This window comes from Anolis sagrei, chromosome 4 (assembly GCF_037176765.1).
Source record: "Anolis sagrei isolate rAnoSag1 chromosome 4, rAnoSag1.mat, whole genome shotgun sequence".
NCBI classification, from domain to species: Eukaryota; Metazoa; Chordata; class Lepidosauria; order Squamata; family Dactyloidae; genus Anolis; species Anolis sagrei.
This window is the reverse complement of record NC_090024.1, coordinates 187,574,118-187,595,891: the sequence shown is the minus strand read 5'-3', so window position 1 is coordinate 187,595,891 and position 21,774 is coordinate 187,574,118. Positions and strand designations below refer to the sequence as shown.

The 21,774-nt window shown below is 38.6% G+C and overlaps 1 protein-coding gene across 3 annotated transcripts in view; it reads right to left on the bottom strand.

Annotated features, from left to right (window-relative positions):
• The window catches only part of ITPR3 (inositol 1,4,5-trisphosphate receptor type 3), a 137,462-nt gene that overhangs the window by 88,761 nt on the left and 26,927 nt on the right, over positions 1-21,774 (bottom strand). For all 3 annotated transcript variants that reach the window (XM_060773131.2, XM_067467987.1, XM_060773130.2), the window contains 2 exons: positions 10,404-10,474; positions 410-531 (listed from right to left, as the gene is read on the bottom strand). In XM_060773131.2, coding sequence (XP_060629114.2) covers positions 410-508 — 99 coding nt within the window. In that variant the 5' untranslated portion in view covers positions 509-531; positions 10,404-10,474. The remainder of the gene's footprint in view (positions 1-409; positions 532-10,403; positions 10,475-21,774) is intronic.

Sequence of the window (21,774 nt, the reverse complement as noted above, 5' to 3'; positions counted from 1 at the left end):
CTCCAGCAACAAAGCATATTGAAAGTCTCTGGTAAAGAAAGGGTTAAGAACCACTGGTGTAGTGGTCCGAGTATTGTCCTGGGCCTTAGGATTCAAATTCCTGCACCGTCATGGAAACCAAATTGGTGCCTTGGGCAAGTCAACTCTCTCAGCCTAAGAGGAAAGGAATGGCAAGCCCCCTCTAAGTAAATCTTGTAATTAACACTCTCTAATAGGGTCACCATAAGTCAGAGTCAATTTGAAGGTACTGTGCAATACCTGCATACCCACAGGGTAAACCACAAGCACACCAGCTATGATAGGATAGCAGTTTATCCAAGTCAGGGACCACACCAAGAAGCACTGGCTTTATTGCTTCTTTGACTAGGAAAAAAGAAACTGGTTAATATAGGTTTGGAGCTTATCATACCTGAAGTTTCTGCAACAGCACCACATCAGCTATCTTATCCTTGTCCTGTTTGGTCTGTTTAGCTTTCCAATACTGCTTCTGTGCAGAATAGCGGTTCATGGGACATACTCTAAAAAGACAATCTGGAAGGGAAAGAGATCAAGGAGTCAGAATGGCCCCACATTAATATCATCACCCATTTTTGTAATGCTTACTATTATTATTACATACTTCTGTTTTCTGATGTGGTTGTAGTGCCAATCTTAACTTATAAGTTAATTGCACAGAAAATATCTGAGGGGTTTGGAAAGGAGGTCACAGAATAATGATTAGCATAAGGTTCTTGTGGGTTTTTTCGGGCTATAGAGCCATGTTCTAGAGGCATTTCTCCTGACGTTTCGCCTGCATCTATGGCAAGCATCCTCAGAGGCAAGCATCTTGTAAATTCCTTCGGCCCCAGGCAACATGGTCAATGGCAATGGATTCCTGGAGTTGTAGTTGAAAACCCTGAAGGCTACAGATTGAATGAATATGTGTATATTTCCAAGTAAGTTACATAAGGGTTGAAATGCACTGATGATTCAGTGACTTGCCTGAAGAATTAGCTTGAGAATTGAAGACAAGGACAGAAGCAAAGTGTAAATGCATTGCTAAAACATTTTCTGCCTCTTGCTGATCCCTCATAATAGCTCGGCATCTTCTGAAGGACACTTTGAAGTATATCAAACATGTGCTCATGTTCTAATTCCACAGCAACGAGCCAGTTCTACTCCCTGATCTATCCATCCATGTAGACAGCCACTGAATAAAAAAACAAACCCCAAACCATTTATTGCCATCTATTTACAGAGTAGAAAGTCTTTTTACACCTTGCCTGTCCTTTCTGACATGTTCGAGCATGGAGGCCTGTCTTGCTGAGGAGCCTCGAGGGAAACCACAATAAGTGGGGGAACTGGAGCTGCCAAGCTCTGAGCAGAGGCTTCCGCCAACCTTGCCAAGTCCAGGCACCTCTTAGTTGGACTATGTGTTGGTAGCTGGATTCAAAGGAGTTGCTGTTAATGTGTTCCCAAACAGAACTGGGGGGGAGGGGGGGGATTACTTCTGGAATTGCAAGACACAAATCCCTATTCGGTATGCCCAGAAGCCAAGCTGTAGTTCAAATTGTAAAAACATGCACCCCTTAAAGTATGTTTGATTTAAGAAGTCACCAGAAGCACTTATATGAGTGTGGATCTTTTGCAATGAAACAGAGACCATTATATAAGCCCTTTTTCAGCAATGTTCCCATGGGTTCATTTAAAAAGAAGTGCCAGTGAAGAATATGTACATTTAAAGGAAATTCCCAGTGGAAGCCACAATTTTCCTGTCAGAATTAGTCTATCCAAACAGAACACATACTAATTAATACCAGAGCCCAAATGAGAATATATATCTCCAAAAAGAAATCCATGCTTCTGAATTATTTATTTACATCTACTACTCCACAGCACTGTTTTGTAGATGGCTTGAGGAGAATATGAGAAAATTCATTCAAATATCATTAAAATCTATCTCTAAAACCTATACCTTTATATAAATCTAATACTCAGTATGCAGATTTTGAGAGACAGAATTAGATTTTAAGACCACAGACTTGAAAACTCCATAAGACCATAAAGAAGGTGCAAATGAACCTCTCAGAGTAGGCTCACAGCTGGATTGGTATCTCCTAAATCTGCGCTTTTTCAGGATTATCCGGTGTGGAGCACCAGCATTTCTTTTCTTTTCTTTTCTTAACTGTTTGTTCTCGTTGATGAGAACTGTTTCTTTTTTCCTAGAAATTCACCATAAAATAGTCCCTGGATTCCCACTTTAGGAAGTGCTAACTCAGATGCCTCTCTTTTCTAAGTTGGCACTAAGTCTTGCCCATGTTACATAGTGGAGGCACTCAAAACGAAGTGCTGAAAGAAAAGTTTTAAGGTTTAATTAGGTAAACAAGAAAAATGTGATCTTGTCTCAAATAAAGTTGTTTAATTCAAGCTGTATCCCCTGTTGGTCAATCAAATGACTTGCAAGTTGATCTTTAGCCAATAGACCATCTCTCTTTTCCTTTCTTTTATTTTTTACAATTGTTGCGGTAAAAGTGTAGCTTTCCTTTCTTAGAAATCACCTATTAAACTCCTACACTGCCCTTAGGCTTCAATGAGGTGCCAAATGTGGTCTATTTATTTATTATTTGAACTTATATGCCGCCACTCCTCTGAGGTTTGGAGCGGCTTACAAGAATAGCTAAAATCTAACAAAATTTAGATTTAGATATTAGTCTAAACTTTAAATGAGCTATTCAAGGTATTGAACATAATAGTAATACAATACTATGGTTCTGGCCCAGCTTACCTGTCTGAACATATATCCCTCTATGATCCACTTTGGAGGCAAGATCATCAGGGGAGGCCCTGCTCTCGGATCTACCCCCTCACAAGTACAACCGGTCTGGATGAGAAACAGGGTCTTCTCAGTGGTGGCCCCTCATCTACAGAACTCCCTCCCTGGTGAAATTAGATTAGCCCTCTCCCTCCTGGCCTTCAGAAAAAAAACCCTAAAAACTTGGCTCTGGGATCAGGTTTTTGGTCAATAATGGGAGTGAGGTAATAAGAGATTGTAAATTAATTTTAATGATGACCCAGATTGGCCTTGGAATAAGACTTGAACTATGTGATTTCAATTGTTGTTTAATGTTACATTTTAATGGGATGGTTGTAATGTTTTGTTTATCCATTGATGTATGGATATATGCATCATTGAATTGTTGCCTTGTAAGGCCACCTTGAATCCTAGTATGGTAAATAAAGAATGGTAAATAAATAAATACCAACAATGTTGTATTTCTCTGTGGGTAGCTGATGGAGGCAGAGATAATAGAAGTTACCCTTGAAAGAACCTGAAAGCTGGAAGGTCTCACACAAGTGTTCCATTGAGGACGTTTTCTATGTTTTAAGAGGACAAGCTATTTTTATGATAATGTTATTACTTCCACAGTTTTCTTGAACCTATTCCTATTGAAACCTGTTGACGTCAAGAACAGAAACAGCCCTGGAGCAGTACAAGCCCTAATGGCATTGCATCCAGAATCAGTTACACTAAATCTCAGAATGGCAAGGATTAAGCATGTGGAGGTTTATGCTAATTGTTGCATATCCTTGTAGAATAAATTCCATCTTTAAAAAGCACTGTATGGCAAATGTAGAAATTTTTGGAGAAAATTTTTGTAGAAAATTCATCAGAAGCTGGAAAAAATCTTTATCACACTCACTGTATTTATGATTTGTCTTCCCAAAGTGTGGCAAAGGAAACAGGTTAAAAACATGACAAAGGAGAGTAGTGGGTGATATTTCTCTCCCAGAATCAGTGGCAGTAGTGGAGATGAGAACAATATTCACAAGCACATATAAAATGGCTGAAAAAACATGCTTCTCTAGTGTCAATATACTCAGGTCAAAAAAATCCTGGCTTGAAAAGAACCTTCACAGTTAAGGTCTTATTGTATGCAAAATTTGCATGTGGCTGTTTTCTTCAGGAAAGAGCATTTCCGATGCAGAATTTTCATTTTTGTGTGGCAAATGCTGCAGTTGGAGACTTACTCTGTGCAAAATTTGCATGGAGTCTTTTTATTTATTTTTTTGCACAAAACAGTCAAGTGTGAATTTTGTGAAGAATTACACTGTGAATAGTCTTTGAAAAGAAGTTGAAGCTTCTTTTACAAACAGATGGAAACTGCAAAAATCACGTATTGCATCCATTGGGAAGAACATTAGCAAACAATTATGCTTACAAGTCACTAAACATGTCATAACACATATCAACAAACACACAACAATGAAGTGGCCAATGATTTCATCAATGGCATAATTGCAATTCTTTCCATCCCTAATGAAAAAGAAGAAGAAAATAATTCTATTTAATTACTTCTGTAAAATATATTGAAAGTAAAAGGACCAAGGATTTTTGTTTTTTTATTTACCATATTTATATATTTATTTACTGTATTTATATACCGCCTTTCTCAACCCGAAGGTGATTCAAATACTAAGCCAAGTGATAAGGTAAAGGTAAAGGTTTTCCCCATGACATTAAGTCTAGTTGTGTGTGACTCTGGGGGCGGTGCTCATCTCCATTTCTAAGCCATAGACACCTCCAAGGTCATGTGGCCAGCATGGCTGCATGGAGGGCCATTACCTTCCCGCAGAAGCCATATCAATTGATCTACTCACATTTACATGTTTTCAAATTGCTAGGCTGGCAGAAGCTGGGTCCAACAGCGGGAGCTCACCCTGCTCTCCAGATTTGAACCACCAAACTTTCGGTCAGCAAGTTCAGCAGCTCAGTGGTTTAACCTGCTGCACTAGTGGATTAATACCCATAGGATAACTTAGATAAGTTGTCAGTCACTCTGATTAAATCTACAGTTAGACAAAAGATACTCTCATCCCATGACCCTAAGCTGATATTGCAAAATGCATATTGGAATTTTGCATAATTTCTTTCTTTTGAACAACAGGTCAGCTCTGTGTTTCAAAAAGAACTGGGGTCATGGTTTTATTTTATTTTTCCCATTCATTTGTTGTAGTTTATCTTCCCCCAGAAATGTAGCACTCTCTTTAACAGGGAGATCAAAGAACACTAACAAAGATTGTTTTAAAAAAAAACAAGCTTTGCAAAACTCTATATTTAAAATTGCTTTTCTTACTACTTTTGTCTACTGCTCCATTATTTTTAAATAATGATATTCCTTTTTCAATTTCTAATGATAATAGTAATCCATCTACCTTTTTAAAAAAAATCAAAAGTAAGTCACTAACAACAGAATTATCCGTTCTAGGGAGTAACTCTATTCAAATAGCTTAAGTGTCTGTGTGCTGGTACAACTGTACCAGGAGCTCCAACTTTATTTTCTTTCTGTTATCTGTTTTGCAGTCATAGGACAGGCCTCCTGTCCATCATAATTAAGCTTTGGTTCCGCCCCTTGTTCTGGGCTCTGGGAGGGAAAGGAGCCATTTTTTGGGCAATCTCACACAAGGTAACTAAGCTATAGGATGTAGACCAGCTCATCCCATAGAAAAGCTTACTTTCTCAATAACCATCCAGGGAAAAAGGAGCATCCAGGGGAATTAACCATCCAGGGAAAAAGGAGCATCCAGGGAAACTTAACATCCAGTGATACAGAAGCGGAAATTCCAGGAGAAAGGTCCCAAAAGCTCTGGCTGAGAGCTCACAGCCTCTCAGCCTCTCAGCATCAGAGGGAACAGCCATGAAGTTTCTAAGAATTCTCGAAAGGAGAACAGCATTACAGATCCACGGAACTCCAGCTGAAATATCTTCAAGCCTCGGCTGGTAGGTCTACTCGCTACCCAGATGCATTTGGAATCGGTAGTAGGTCCCACACCGATGAGGCATAGATAGAAAGCAGCCTGGGAGAGGTTAAAAAGGGTTTTTCCTACAGAGAAAGTTTAGTTAATTAAAGTCAGATACCAGTCCATTGAGGACTAGACTAAGAGAGCCTTGAAGTGTTGTTTGAACCATTGAAGATTCGTTGTTTGTTCCATAATAAAGACTTTGTTGCATCATCAAAGACTTTAAAGACCATCACTTCAGAAAAATTCCTGAGAACCTCTTTTTGAGGCCCCCCTGGCTTCCCGCTGGGTTTAAAGTATACGTCCTATAGAAAAGTACAGCTGTTACAGGCCCAGCGTGCGACAGAACAGTCTGTATGTTTCACAAAAACAAACTGTAGAACAGAACCCAATCCACTGCTATGAAACAACATCTTGCAATTTTTAAACTCAGTTTAGATAGGAAGATTTAAACAGAAAGTGACATATCATAAAGGTGGTATTCAAAGATGGTCCAATATCACAGTGTATAGAGAAGCAGCAATGCAAGGGTCCTACTTTCCAACACTGTGTGTTTTAAATTAGGGGCATACTCCAAATGTCTCTGTTCGAACACTAAGAGTTGTAGTACATGTCCTCTCACACTCCATTCCTATTATACATGGCAGTAGACCCTGTCTGATAAATGTTATATCTGCTGACACAATACAGGTTGAACATCCCTTAACTGGAATTCTGAAATACTCCAAAATTACTGAGATATGATGACGCCTTTGATTTCTAAAGTTTCAGTGTACCCAAATTTTGTTTCATGCACAAAATTATTAAATTTATTTTCATGCTATGTGATTAAAGTGTATATAAAACATAAATGAAATTCTGGTCTGGACTTGGATCCCATCTCCAAGCTATCCTATTCTGTGTGTGTGTGTGTGTGTGTGTGTGTATGCAAACACAGGCATTCCAAAATTCAAAAAAAATCCAAAAACACTTCAGGTTCCAAACATTTCAGATAAACGATATTCAATCTGTAACAGGCCACCTTCACACTCTTCCAAGCCCAGAGGTAGACTTGACAAATGTAATGGGCCGTACAGTTTGATATCAATAGTTTGGCGCTGGCCATACTGGCAAGCAATGGGAGAAAGTGTAGACTGGTATTTCTAGAGCAGGGGTCCACAAACTAAGGCCCGGGGGCCGGATATGGCCCTCCAAGGTCATTTACCTGGCCCTCGTTCAGGGTCACCCTAAGTCTGAAACTACTTGAAAGCACACAACAGGAACAGCAATCCTATCTCATCAGCCACAAGCAGGCCTACACTTCCCACTGAAATACTAATAAGTTGATATTTGTTTAAATTGTTCTTCATTTTAATTATAGTATTGTTTTAAAGTGTTTTTTGCACTACAAATAAGATATGTGCAGTGTGCATAGGAATTCATTCATGTTTTTTTTTTCAAATTTAATCTGGCCCTCCAACAGTTTGAGGGACTGTGACCTGGCCCTCTCTTTTAAAAGTTTGAGGACCCCTGTTCTAGAGAATATGTGTCAAACTCTAGTCCTGAGGGCCGAATCCTGCCCTCCATCTCATTTTATGTGGCCCTCCAGATGCTGGAATACAACTCCTCTATTTGTCATGATTAGACATCATGACTAGGGCTGATGGGAGTTGGGGTACATTAACATCTGGAGGCTGCAATTTGTTGTCTTTAGCCTGGATCTGGATTTAGATAGAAGGCTTGTGGCTATGATGTCTGGCATTAAGATGTCCTTTAACCTTTCCCCAATTTCAGAGCCACAAGGGCTGTTGGGTTGCAATTCCCATTATCTCCAGTCCACACTACAGATAATCAAAAGTAATGGGAGGTGTTGTCCCATAACATCTGGGGACCCATATTGGGTAAAAACTAAAGAGCACCAACCACTATGTAAAACAAATATAGTTGGCACTCTATATCCAATGATTCTCCACCCTTGGATTAAAACAGGCTTTTGAAGGTAACCATAAGGTGGATGTGGCCCTTGATGAGAATGAGTCTCACACCCCTGTTCTAGAGGGTGCCAGGCTGGAGATGGATGCAGTAGAAAAAGGGAAGTTTTAGGAAAGAGAAGAGAAAGAATCTGGCTTGCTTGTGCAGCTGCTTTGGCTCTGGCCTCCTCTTTCACGGGCCAAGAAGTGCCCTACCCTTTCAATGACACATTTGCTTTGATCTGGATTCAGGACTTCAGACAACCAGCACACAGAGCGATCTTTTCGAATCTGTGGCTGTTTCATGAATGAGAGCTATTTACCAAAACATTAGTCAAGGAAAGAATTGCTGAACTGTGCCAAACAGGAGAGGTTCATATTAATGCCTCTCCTTAAATTCTAACTGAATCAGGGATGTTTAGTCTCCCGTTCCTTTCTTCGTACCCTTCACCCTGCTCAGTCTCTACACTCCCAATAAAATGGACACCATATTGAATGAATTCAATATTTCTGAAAGATTTTCTGAAAGATACTATTGTGGCTACCGATTTCTGGATATTCATTCTTGAATTCTTGCCTTCAGCTTTTCTTTTTCATTAAGTCTCTGCCTTTTAAATAGAATAATATAAGATAACATTCTGGATAACAGCTACATACAAAACAAAACAGATCATACAAAACAAAAAATTACAAGTATAGTCATGCTTAGCTAACAAGCTTATTAATTTAGAAGGGGGCAGTGTTCAACCACCTTTGAGTGGTGCTTGCCTAAGAAAGCCCTATAAAATTCATGGAGTTCCCATTAGTCCACAGAGGACTTGAAGGTACACAAACATCATTGAGCCTTTTTTCACAATAAGCTGGAGTAACACTAAACTGATTGATTACAGTTGTATTTCTCTTTCCTGGAAACCTGCTGGGGACAGGCAGCCATTGCTCAGGGACCATAACTAGACCAAGGGTCACCATTTTGAGATACCAATTCAGACAATTTCTTAATTCAACTCAGACAACTCACCATTCACAAATATTTACAATAAAATATTAATTTTTACAGTAAAATATTAATTGGAAGTATTCACATGAATTTTTTAAAAAACATTATTTTGTACCTAAGAAAACACCTCTCTAAGGACCTCTTTACGTGCCTTCTTCCATCCTCTATCACACAGTGGGGATGGGACAGGGTGCCTGTCCCCATCAGATGGCAAAAAGATTAGCAATGCAAGGCAACACGTGTTGTCCCGCTGCCCTTTCTGCCATTATACGGCAAAAGGGGAGGAAAATGTAGATAGTTCCATCAGAGCTACCCAAATTGCACTTTCCTCCCCATAGTGATGGAGAACGCACCTTTTGGCACTTCCCCTCCACTTTGGGAGGAATGTGGGCTGGACTTGCCTTGCGTAATGTCATGGTACACAACAGTCCCTGTCCTTAATGCAAATAAAAGTCACAAAACGGGGGGAAATACCCGTGTGAAAAGTTCCCTAGGAATCTCTAAGTCCTTCATGAGGAATCTACCATCAACTTTAGAATAATATAGAATAATGCCAAAGAACCTACACATTCCTAGAGAAATGTTCTTTTTAGGACCCTCTGAGTCCTGCAACATGATTTTATGGACAACCTCTAGCAGAGATAGCATATTAATCAAATCTGCAAAGAATCAAATCCACAAAAGTTAAGCCTGCAAATGTGGATGACTGACTATATTGTGATTCATCTCACTGTGCTGGGGAAGCAAAAACTATCCTTCAACCTTTTACACTTTAAGTCTCTGCTGTTTTATTTTCAGGTGTTCTTGGGTGGAGCTACCTCATACTGTGCAAAACAAATAATATGGGGCTGAATTTGAACTTGCTTCAGGTTGGTAAAATAATGCATTCCAAACAGCTCTTCCATTGAAGCAAATATTAAGGGTTTTTTTATGACAGCACCATGCAATTTTGACAGCAGCTGTCCAAAGCAACAAAAGGGGAAAAAAAACAAGACAGAGAAAATGTACTGTGGAAAACATAGCCCCAATGTTTCCCAAAAAACAGACAAAGCATCTCTCCACTATGTTTATTTAACCATACCTGTAACTAACTTTTTTCTACAGTATTGAAGTAGAAAAACTCACTGCAAGGTGAGAAAGTGATGATCCACCAGCGGCCTTTAGTTCTCAGGCCCATTAGCTTTGCTCAACTTTCCAACTATGCATTCTACATTCATCCCTACCATTCTACAGCTTACCTGATTTAATGGGTTCATAAATTCAGTGCTGCTAATTCTTATTATCAGTAAGTTAATAGAAGTCATACTGTGTCACAACAAAGACTAAAATCCAGGACAATGTTACTAGCAAAACTTATAGGGTTAATGTAAGAATTAACTAGTAGTATTACTGCCATTAACTCAATAAATTCTGAGGACCAAATATTACATCTTATTTAAGTAGAAAGCTCACTCAGAAAACTGTATCAATGTTAATTTCCAATGATTCTTTAAAAATTACTTTGTTATTCAAACACAAAACTGTTAATGTCATAAAGTCATAAAGTGCCCCTGGCGCTGACTAGGAACAAAGATGTTACACCACTGCTAAAGCAAGTTTGCGGTGAAGTATTATTTCTATGGAATTTAAAACAGTAGCCAATCCACCCCAAAAGTTAGCTTTACTCTTTGATTTCGTACCTCGAAACTTTTTGGGTGGATTATCCAGATCTCCAGCTGCTGGTTCCACCACACACCGATCATCCACCAGCCTGAAAAGAAAGGGAGAAAAATACACTGAAATATATTGTTTTGCACCTTATCTGATTTCTGTCTTCTATCACCATGGCCAAAAATGTCATCTGCTCTCTTCCTAAATGATATCTACCAATATAGAGTTAATAAGGACCAACAAACTGTAAATGTTTCTGGATTATAAATGGTTGTTTCGGCTTTTTTATTGTTTAGGTTGTACAATACATAGTTTATGGATCAATACAAATAAATATTAAAACCTTACACATGAATTGTTTTTAACTTGCAGTCATAGAACTAATCTTGAAAATGTCACAATAATTGCTCAAGAAATACTAACATAAGTGATTGCTGGAATTTAAAACCATTATAAACATATTATGTGTTGAAATCTCAAAATGATTTTAAGTTAAGCTTAAGACTTCAAGGAAACTGATCTATGACTTGGAACATCTGGAAGCAACCATACCAAACCTCTGAATCATTCAAGCATATACAAGTGGTGCAATGGCTTTCTGGCAGTACAAATGTTCAAAGCCAGTTACATACCTTCCTACATTTTACAGATGAAAACTGGGGAATGTTGTTCAAGCAACCTTAAAAGTGTGGTCAAGATGGCAACAGTTATGCAACATGCAGAAAAACATAAAAGCTAGCAGACGCTGCAGCAGTTTGCTTGTTTCTGAGTCTACTGGAAAGGGATAGAATCTGTCCTCTAGTATCCCCTTCCCTCACTTAGCTGAGCACAAATATTTTTGCACTTTGAACTCAATTAAAAGCAGTTGAAATATGCTGGGAACAAAGGGAGAAGAAAGTAGAAGGAGGAGAAAGAAACATGGACATTTTAAAAACATTCTAAAATAGTAAGAGAACAGAAGGTTTATTAGGTTTGTCCCTGCCAAATCAAGGTGTAGGAGAGTATCAGTCACTTTGATCCCAATTGATACCTCTCATGAAGCATCAGAATTTCCAAAACATTTTAAAATTAACATTTACTTCAACTTGGAAAATATATTGATGAACTGAATGAACCAAAAAACAAAATAAATAATACAATTAAATTAAAACTAGATTAAATTACTATTTTCAATGGGATTGCTTATATAACAGGCTTTCAAGAATTGCTGTGTGTTTTCCGGGCTGTATGGCCATGTTCCAGAAGCATTTTCTTCTGATGCTTTTCCCACATCTATGGCAGGCATCCCAGAGGTGAGGTCTGCTGGAAACTAGGCAAGTGAGGTTTATATATTTGTGGAATGTCCAGAGTGGGATAAAGAAGTCTTATCTGCTCGAGGCAAGTGTGAATGTTGCAATTGGGCACCCTGATTAGCACTGAATGACCTTGCAGCTTCAAAGCCTGGCTGGTTGCTGCCAAGGTGATTAAATGCTAATCAAAGTGCCCAATTGCAACATCAGCACTTGCCTCGAACAGACAAGAGTTCTTTCTCCCACTCTGGACATTCCACAAATATATAAATCACACTTGCCAAATTTCCAACAGACCTCACAACCTCTGAGGATGCCTGCCGTAGATGTGGGTGAAACGTCAGGAGAGAATGCTTCTGGAACATGGCCATACAGCCCAGAAAACTCACAGCAACCCAGTGATTCTGGCCATGAAAGCCTTTGACAACACTTTTATGAATTGTTTTTATTGGGGTGTTGTAAGTTGTTCGCACTATATGGCCATGTTCTAGAAGCATTCTCTCCTGATGTTTCTTCTGCATCTGTGGCAGGCATCCTCAGAGATTGTGAGGTCATTAGCACTGTGAGGTTTTTATTTATACTTTATTTTAATCTGTACCTCTGTATGCAAAAAGAAAAAGAAAAGAAAAATGAGAAAATAAATAAATAAAATAATAAATAAACAGGTTTAAATTATTTTTAGGGAATTGTTTTACTTAGGAGAGGGCTGGGAAACTGAGTGGGTGGGAAACTGAGTGGGTGGGGACCGAGGCTAACTTTTGCTGCTGCACCACACTTTCCATATTGATCCATAAAAACAGAACATACACACCCATCATGCATTTGCAATACCTGAGATCACGGATAGCAGGCATCTGTTGGCAACATATGCATACTCTTCTTATCAGATAAAGTCTGATAAGTTTCTGCAGAAATGCAGAGCTTCCCAGCAATAGCTTCCTCCTAAAACTGATGGTGCTACTATCTACATTGACAAAGAAAATTCTACTTTTTAATATATGCATCTACAGGTACCTGAAATCTTTAATAGATCTGATTGATTGATTGATTGATAGATTGACTGATTGATTGATATTCCACTTTTCCCCTTGTATAGGACCCAAGGAGGCTAGCCATATGTTAAAACTATTTAAACTATGGGTAAAGCAAAACATTACTTTAAAACAATTCAAAACACAATAAGAACGATTCCCCTATGCACCAATTACTTCTTCTGTTATCTACAGGTCTACAGACACTCAATACAGCAAACTAATCTTCAAACTCTGCAAAGCCTTGAAAAAGAGTGCATGTGATGAAATGTAAACATTCAAAAATGAAGAAAGCAGGAATATAGCCCCTGAGATCATTAATGACTTCTCAGAAGTAGAACTGAAAGCCATTACCATATTATAGTCTGGAACATCAATACCAGTTTTGCAACTGATAGAGAGGACTTGATAGCATAAGTTTTCCTAGAATTTAGTTCATTAATGAGATGCATGGACTGAAGGGAAGAAAGTAACTTTAATCACAGCATTAAATATGACAGCCCTTCCCTGATTATGATAGATTTTCAACAGGATTATTAATGCTAAGCATTTGATCTTCTCAGCGTGTACTCTTTTTCCACATGTCAGAGAGCTCATATAGAAACAGTAGGTGACTGGGCATGTTGTTTTGTATTAAGCCAAACTGGTGGCCACACCTTTTCCTGTTACCTGACAGTCATTTAACTGCAAATACCAGAGACTGAAATTAGATCCTTCTCATGCAAAGCATGAATTCTAGCACTGAACTGTAGTTCTTCCCCTGTTTTTATTCAAGAACTCATTCCATCTGTTCAGGCAAAAGTACATCACACATAAACATTATGTGCAATTAAAAAACTATTTCCTATTTGTCAACACAATCTCTTCCCACTATGAAAATGAAGTAAGTGGTTTGGCAACCTGCCACAAACCCTCTCAGCATTATTTTAAAAAGCATTTTGGCATGTGTGTTTCCAACTGCAAGGTGGCTTCAAAAACTGTCAGCGTTTATCAATAGTCAGTCAGCAATAGCAGCTCACATGTTGATGACTTTTTAAAAAAGAAAACCAGCAATTTTAATAACTCTGTTTTTCTTTATTAGGGCTGCAAAACCTTAGCAGGTAGGATGTGTAAATTAAATATTTAATCTTCAGAAGTTGTTTCCATTTATTCAATGAGGCTGAAAACAAGGGGCACAATGGCATGCAGATCCTGAAAGACATGCAGTTGGACAAAAGGAGAATTCAAGAGAATTGTTCCTCCCACTTTGGAAGAGTTCCCTTAAAACAGTAAGAATCAGTATTTATCACACTAGGGAAAAGAAATAGTCGATGTTGTTGGAGCATGCAAGAAGTCAATTAGTGTGTGTGTCAACTGTAAAATAAGATGCATGAAGCTGATTGGTCGGGCAATGTCCAGGGAGCTAGCTGACCCTGGGAGTTTTGGATACTGGATTCCCTCTTGGGTAGGATTGCATTAACAAAAATGAATATCCTTGCGGAGGTATTATACCTATTCAGAATGATTCCAATAGTAAGAACCAAAAAAACACTAACTGGGTGGCAAAAAGATATAAATAAATTTATCTGGCAGAATAAAACAGCCAGAATTAAATTTAGAAACCTAAGCGATGAAACCAAGAGGGGAGGACTAGGACTGCCAGATCTCCAATTATATTACGACGCAGCAGCGCTGACTTAGGTTAAGGACTGGGCCACATTAAAAAACACCAGAATGCTATCACTGGAAGGAGAAGATCTGAATAGAGGCTGGCATAGCTATTTATGGAAAGAAAAGGTTGCGGTGGAAAGAAAATTTAACAGTCACTTCATCAGAGCATCGCTGATAAAAGTGTGGAACAAATACAAAGGAAAATGGTACACCAAGACACCGATGTGGCTGTCACCGAATGAGGCAGACCAGAGAAGGGAAATGCCAAATGACAGATGGCTGACATACAGGCAATTGCTTAATACAAATAATCAAGAAATAAGAATTAAAACATTGGAGGAAATACAACGAATAGAACCCAAGTTCTCTTGGTTCCAGTACCGACAGGTCAATGAAAACTTTAAAGGAGATAGAAGAATAGGATTTGAATTAAAAGAAAATTCGTGGGATAAAATATTAAAAATGGAAAGTAAACTGATTAAAAGACTGTACCAACAACTCTTAATGTGGGCAACGGAGGAAGAACAGGTAAAAGAAGTCATGATTAAGTGGGCCAAAATGGTAGGACACACGATCACCATGTCAGAATGGGAGGAGGAATGGACAAAAAAGCTGAAATATGCGTACACTGCCGAGATTAAAGAAAACTGGGTAAAGATGTTCTATCTGTGGTACCAAACCACAGAAAAAATAGCAAAATACAATAAGGGGAAGATCGACAAAAAGTGCTGGAGATGTCAGAAGAAAGTGGGAACATTTAAGCACATGTGGTGGGATTGCGGAGTTGTTAAAAAATTCTGGTATGAGGTGTATAGAAAAATGGGAGAGATTTTCGAACTTAGTTTTGAATTTAAACCAGAGTATTTCCTGCTAGGAATGACCAACCTCAAATTGAATAAGAACAATGATAAGATTTTTTTTCTATCTGACTACAGCAGCGAGGATATGTATTGCCCGGGTATGGAAAACCAAAGATACAGGAACTTTCAATTCATGAATCAACAAGGCTATGGATATTATGAACATTGACTTGTTAACACAGAAAATAAGGAAAAATAAGACAATAGTAGATAACACCAACTGGAACAAGTTTACTAACTTTCTAAAGAAAAATAATCTTAAGTATTGTTAAAGGGGGGGGGAGGAGAAAAGAAGAAAGAAAAATCCCGGTAGTGATGTTAAAATAGGTTAAAAACTAACCATAAATTAAGGATAGCTTAAGAACGAAATTGAACATAGGTTCGCTTGAAGATCCTGGAAGTAAAGGGGAACTTGTACGTATATATGTTTAGATGTGTATAAGTAGGGTAATATGTGGTTGGGTGGGAGAGGGTGGGGGGGGACAGAGGCAACACTCTGCCCCTGAGTGTGAGTTAGGTAGGTTGGGGGTTATGTAAGTTGGGGCGAATACGGTTTACGAAATTAGGTAGGGACAATTATGAAGGAATGTAATATATAAAGAGAGAAGTATTCAACCCAAAGTGGTAACAGCTTTTTTAACTTGTATGTAGATGTGTGTATGTTGTTTGTCAATTTGTCTATGCTATCAATACTTTTCAATAAAAATAAATTATTAAAAAAGAAGTAGTCAGTTGTCTGTTTTTATAAATAAATCTTGTTCTATTTAATTTTCAAAAGATCTCTACTGCGCATCATTCAAGCGTCAAGCCTTTGTGATATTTCCAGCATTTTTAACATCTTTTTACTACAGAAAAGCCTCTTATCAAACAGTCATTTTGGGAGTCAGAGGAAAAAGCAGTGTTGGCAGGAGTGGGAAAAGTTTACCTCAAATACTTATTGAAAAATCCTAAAACTATTTAGGTTGGTGGCAGCTTTAAATCAAAAGAAGCGTAAAAACAAGCAGTGCTCACTCTACCAATGCACCTATCTAACATCATCTCGCTGCCATATTGGAGGCACAGGGGTGGAATTTTTAAGGAGAAGAAAATCTTTGGGGAAGATCCATCCTGCCCAGCCATAATATTAATAAGCCTCCAGCCTCGCGTCACTAGCTGTGATATTATCCTTTATACTGGTGTCCAGTGGTGTGATATTAGATATAATCCTTTACAGTGGTATTCAGCTGTGGGATATATTTTACGTACTTTATTACAGTGGTGGCAAGCGGCGTGATTTATGATTTATAATAGCATTTCTCTATAGACGGGATACAAATGCTCTAAATAAATGAATAAGTTTATATTTAATGAACTCTTATTGTTTTTGTTTTTGTTTTCATTTTTAGTGCCCATGGTTTTAATAATAAAGATTCACTGTATATTAGCTTCAGAGAAGCAGTAAGGTACCATGTTATAGGCTACTAATTAACTTTTCTATGGACCATTTTGCAAAAAAGAAATGTTTGGGACTTCAGCAGGGTTTAATATCAGACTTGCAATGGTGATCAACAAGTTGCTTTTGTGTTGGGGACAAAGCTTCCCCCAGTGAATCAGGCTCTGCCTGCTAAACCACTTAACTCCATCTGTCTCTATTCCAACTCTTCCTACAGCCATGAAACAAAGAGCTCACTGCTCTTGGCACTTAGGAAAGCACATAAATCAAGCAGCCAAAGACTTCCAATGCACTCCGGATCTCAGTCAAACCATTCAAAGAATGCCAAGCTATGCTTAGCAGGAAATATTAGAATGGCTATTGGATCCCACAGGAAAAGAACAACCTTTTACTGTAGTAACTGGAGATCTTCTTGATTCTAGAATGTTGGATCAGAAGGACCCATAATTGGATCATAGTAGATTCCCAGGCTGCTGGCAGTGTTGTCAGCTTTAATATGTTTGGGTGTGTCTACTACTGATCGCTTTGCTGGCATTTTATCATTCAACATTAAGTAATCAGATTCACATTGACATTCGTTTCCATGAATGATACTACACACTCCTCTGCATTTATTCTTTCTTTTCTACCAACACAAAAGGATTTTTTTTTTGTTTCTTAATATCGCTTTTCCATGCCATTGACACCTCGGCAGCAAACCTTGGTGAATGAGCTACAGAAGGAGACACAAGTGACACTAAGTCTCAAGCAAACAACCTAGGGCACTCACTCTCAAGCAACTCTATCGTGCCCTCAGCTTCTTCCTTATTGCTCAGTTCTTCTGCCTTTGTCTGTTGTTCCCTCAGTAGTACTTCCCTTCCACCAACCAGATTTCCACCAAAAAAGAAACGGTTAGGGGGCATTTTCACAAGTGACATTGAGAATACCCATTAGTTTTGGGTGCATTGCTTGCAATTGTAGTTAATGTGAAACAGAAAAGTGGCAGACGACTAATTCCAGACAAAAAGTGCATTTTAGTCCAGACTAGTTTTTCATTCAGATTGCAGGCATAAGACTAATTTAACCAATCCTTTGTGATAATGCCTTGAAGAATAAGGCCTCAGACATCCTGGTCTAAGATGTCACAGTCAAAAGGAAAGCAATTAGGGAAAAATTGTCTTTCGGAAACAAGCTGAGAAAGTTTCAGCACTATCTCTGCAATGAAAAGCTTTGCTCCAACTGTCAGGACCAGCTCTACCATATGACAAATGTGGCAAATGCGGTGGGCGCAACAATGCCAGCCTCTCTCTCATTCCTCCTAAGCCCGTCACTTTCCCACTCTCTAAGGACTGAACTGTACATTCTTCACATCTTGCATTTCAATCCTAAATAGGCCTATTCCCTTATCAGGAATTATGAAGGCACTATCCCATTGCCACCACTGAACTGCCCATCTTGTTGCCTTGGGTACATGGAAAGACCCACTTTTTTCCCTTGCCTAGACAGCAAAATATCCTGGGCCAACGCTGTTTGCTACCTAAAAGATTAGAGGAAGGATACCATCCTGTTTCAACAGAGATAACCTTTTTGAATATATTAAAATATGCATTTTCATCACGATGACATGGATAACTATAGAAAACTTTCCCACTATAAGAGAACTCACTGTTAAGTAAGCATAATGTATTGCTTTCACATTCTAGGATTAACTGACTTAATATTTATACATTGTCAAATTGCTTGACAAGGTTGTATCATCTTAGAGCTGTTCAATGTATTGTCGAAGGCTTTCATGGTCCGAATCACTGGGTTGTTATAGGTTTTTCGGGCTATATGGCCATGTTCTAGGACCTACAACAACCCAATTCTTAGAGCTTTTATTAACAGTGTATCCCACCTTTCTCTGATACCTGTCCCACAACTATGGGACTGTGTTTAAATACATGTGAATTAACACTGTATTCCATGGATGCATCTGAAGAAGCAGTTTAAGACCTACAAAAGCTCATGCTAAAATAAGTAAATTTCGCAGGCACTGCTAGATTCATCTCATCACACACATATGTAGGTGTGTGCATATGTACACACATATCTTTTTGTTATTTTTTTTACTTTGTTGGATTGAAACAAACTGAGACAGCTGTCTGTTGAAAGCCGCTCTCAGCCATGTTCTAGTTCAGTGGTTCTCAACCTGAGGGTCGGGACCCCTGGAGGGGTCACGAAGGTGTGTCAGAAGGGTCACTAAAGACCACCAGAAAACACAGTATTTTCTGTTGGTCATGGGGGTTCTATGTGGGAAGTTGGGCCCAATTCCGTCATTGGTGGGGTTCAGAAGGCTCTTTGATTGTAGGTGAACTACAAATCCCAGCAACTACAACTCTCAAAATGTCAAGGACTATTTTCCCCAAACTCCACCGGTGTTCACATTTGGGCATATTGTGTATTCATGCCAAGTTTGGTCCAGATCCATCATCGTTTGAGTCCACAGTGCTCTCTGGATGTAGGCGAACTACAACTCCAAAACTCAAGGTCAATGCCCACCAAACCCTTCCAGTATTTTCTGTTGGCCGTGGCTGTTCTGTGTGCCAAGTTTGGTTCAATTCCATTGTTGATAGAGTTCAGAATGCACTTTGATTGCAGGTGAATTACAAATCCCAGCAACCACAACTCCCAAATGACAAAATCAAGCTACCACCCCCCAACCCCACCAGTATTCAAATTTGGGCGTATTGGGTATTTGTGCCAAATTTGGTCCAGTGAATGAAAATACATCCTGCATATGAGATATTTACATTACAATTGATAACAGTAGCAAAATGACAATTATGCAGTAGGAAGGAAAATAATTTTATGGTTGGAGGTCACCACAACATGAGGAACTGTATTAAGGGATCGCAGCATGAGGAAGGTTGAGAACCCCTGTTCTAGTTCTTCTTGATATCACCTCCATAAGAAGACAAAAGCATTGTTGAATGCTGGGTCTGTCTTGGGATATATACAAATTAAAATTCCTGCTCCTTCATTTTGTTTCCATTCAAAATGAGGATAATCTCATATCCATGACCTTAAATTACTTGAAGGAATGAAAGAGTATGGAAGTTTAGGAAAGAAAAAAGAAACTAAGAAGGGGGAAATAGATGAAGCACTTAGCAGCACTGACCTCCTGAGTACTTTGGAACAAAACCAAAAGCCACACATTGTTTACTTCTACTCTTAAGTGAGAAAAATAAACTAGCTAAAAGTCTCTTAGTCCAACACTTCGTAGCTACTTCAAATTATAAAGATTATACAAGATCTCTCTTTCCTCCCCTGAACCGACCTCACAATCCGAGTCTTTAAGTTTCCCAGCCAACTTCAGCCTCATGCTCTTTAATTTACTAAGGATCCCAGCTTTATGTGCAAACAAAGGTATAATATCACAGAAATCAAATATGCAAGGAAGGAAGCAGCAGGTAAAAATGCATCGAAAAGAGGAAGACCCTTAATTTTTTAAACCAAATCCAGTAGCTTAAAAAAAAAGCACCATCAAGCTTATACCAGTATCACTGAAAAATCTGAATACAGCCTGAAATAATTACTAGACCCATCATTCATAAGTCTTTAAATGTTGTTTTCAAGCTTTTAGTATACATTTAAAAGGCAAGAGGTTTTTGTTTTTGTTTTTTTGAAAAACCAGAATTTAAGCTAGTTTAAACTATTCGATTGGCAAAGAGTTTATATTCTCAAACTCTTCTATAATATGTTGTTGAAGGCTTCCATGGACAGAATCACTGGGTTGCTGTGAGTTATTATCTTCTATAATAAATGTATATGAGGAGATCCTGTAACCAACCAGATGTTGATGATCTACTACTTCCATCATTCCGCACCAAATGGTCAGTCTAATGGAGATTAATGGGAAACTATATTGTCTGTATATTTTCTCCTGTTTTCTGAATTTTCATTTTTTTTCTGTAAGCAGTTCTCAATCAGTTTGAATAAGTATATCAACAATGACTATGTAAAGGTCAAGTTGGTAATGACATAGAGTAAGACAAGGCAGACACTATGGCAGTTGGGAGCGATAGACAATGTCAGGAAATGGCGATTGTAAGATATTTAGAAAACTTTAACACCAAGCAAGGGTGGAAGTTAATGCTTCATTTGGGCTCCTCTTTTGACAATAAACTCTTCGGTACTAGCATTACTGAAAGGCATGTTCCATGGGAATTGGCCATAAAGTGGGTTTGGATTCCCTATAGTTACTTTTCATGAGTTTAGTGTTCTCATTTAAACAGCAAAACCAGTTGTACACATTAAGGAAGGTTGGGCCACTGCACAAAATGTTCAAAAAGATCAGGTGTTTCAAAGCCAATGTTTACTTGAGGATTTGGCAACTTTCGCACTAACTTTCACACAGGGTAGGTATCAAGTAAAAAGTCAACAGTAGAAAGGATAAGGTTTCCAAAGAAAATAATGTATTCTTATGTGTGTCTGCAGACAATGCATGTTAGGTAATTTTAGACATTTTAGACGTTGATATCAATTACTTATTGTGTGTGGGGGGTGGGAGGGTGGGAGGGTAATAATAAGAGTGCTATTCTACACTTCAAAGTGTGGTATGTTGTTTGCAGGTTCTTCCTATCCAGTGGGGTCTTGGCATTTAAAGTCCTACTTTGAATGCACTTCTGTGTTTATTGAACATATTTTGGCTAAATTTGGGACAATGGGTGTGGTATACATAGCAGTGGTTGCTGTTGTGTACCTTCAAGTTATTTGACTTCTGGTAACCCTTTCACAAATTTTTCTTGGCAGGATTTGTTCAGAGAGTGTTTCCATAGCAGAGCAGGGATTCAAATACTAGTCTTCAGTTGTAGTCCAACGCTCAAACCACTACACCAGAACTACACAACCTGTGGCCCTCCAGATGCCTGGCCATTGGACCAGTTGGCTAGTACTTCTGGAAGTTGGAGGCCCAAACATCAGATTGTGCAGGCTTGCATTACACCATGCTGGCTCTCATACATAGCAGCAACGAAGCTCTTAAGCTGAGATGTAATATCATTAAGCTTCACATCAATCAAAACACAGAGGAGGAAAAAATGGGAAGCCCTGTGTGTGATTCTGTACATCTCTGAACAAGGCTCTGATGGTGTTATGGATCTGGGAAAGAAACAGAT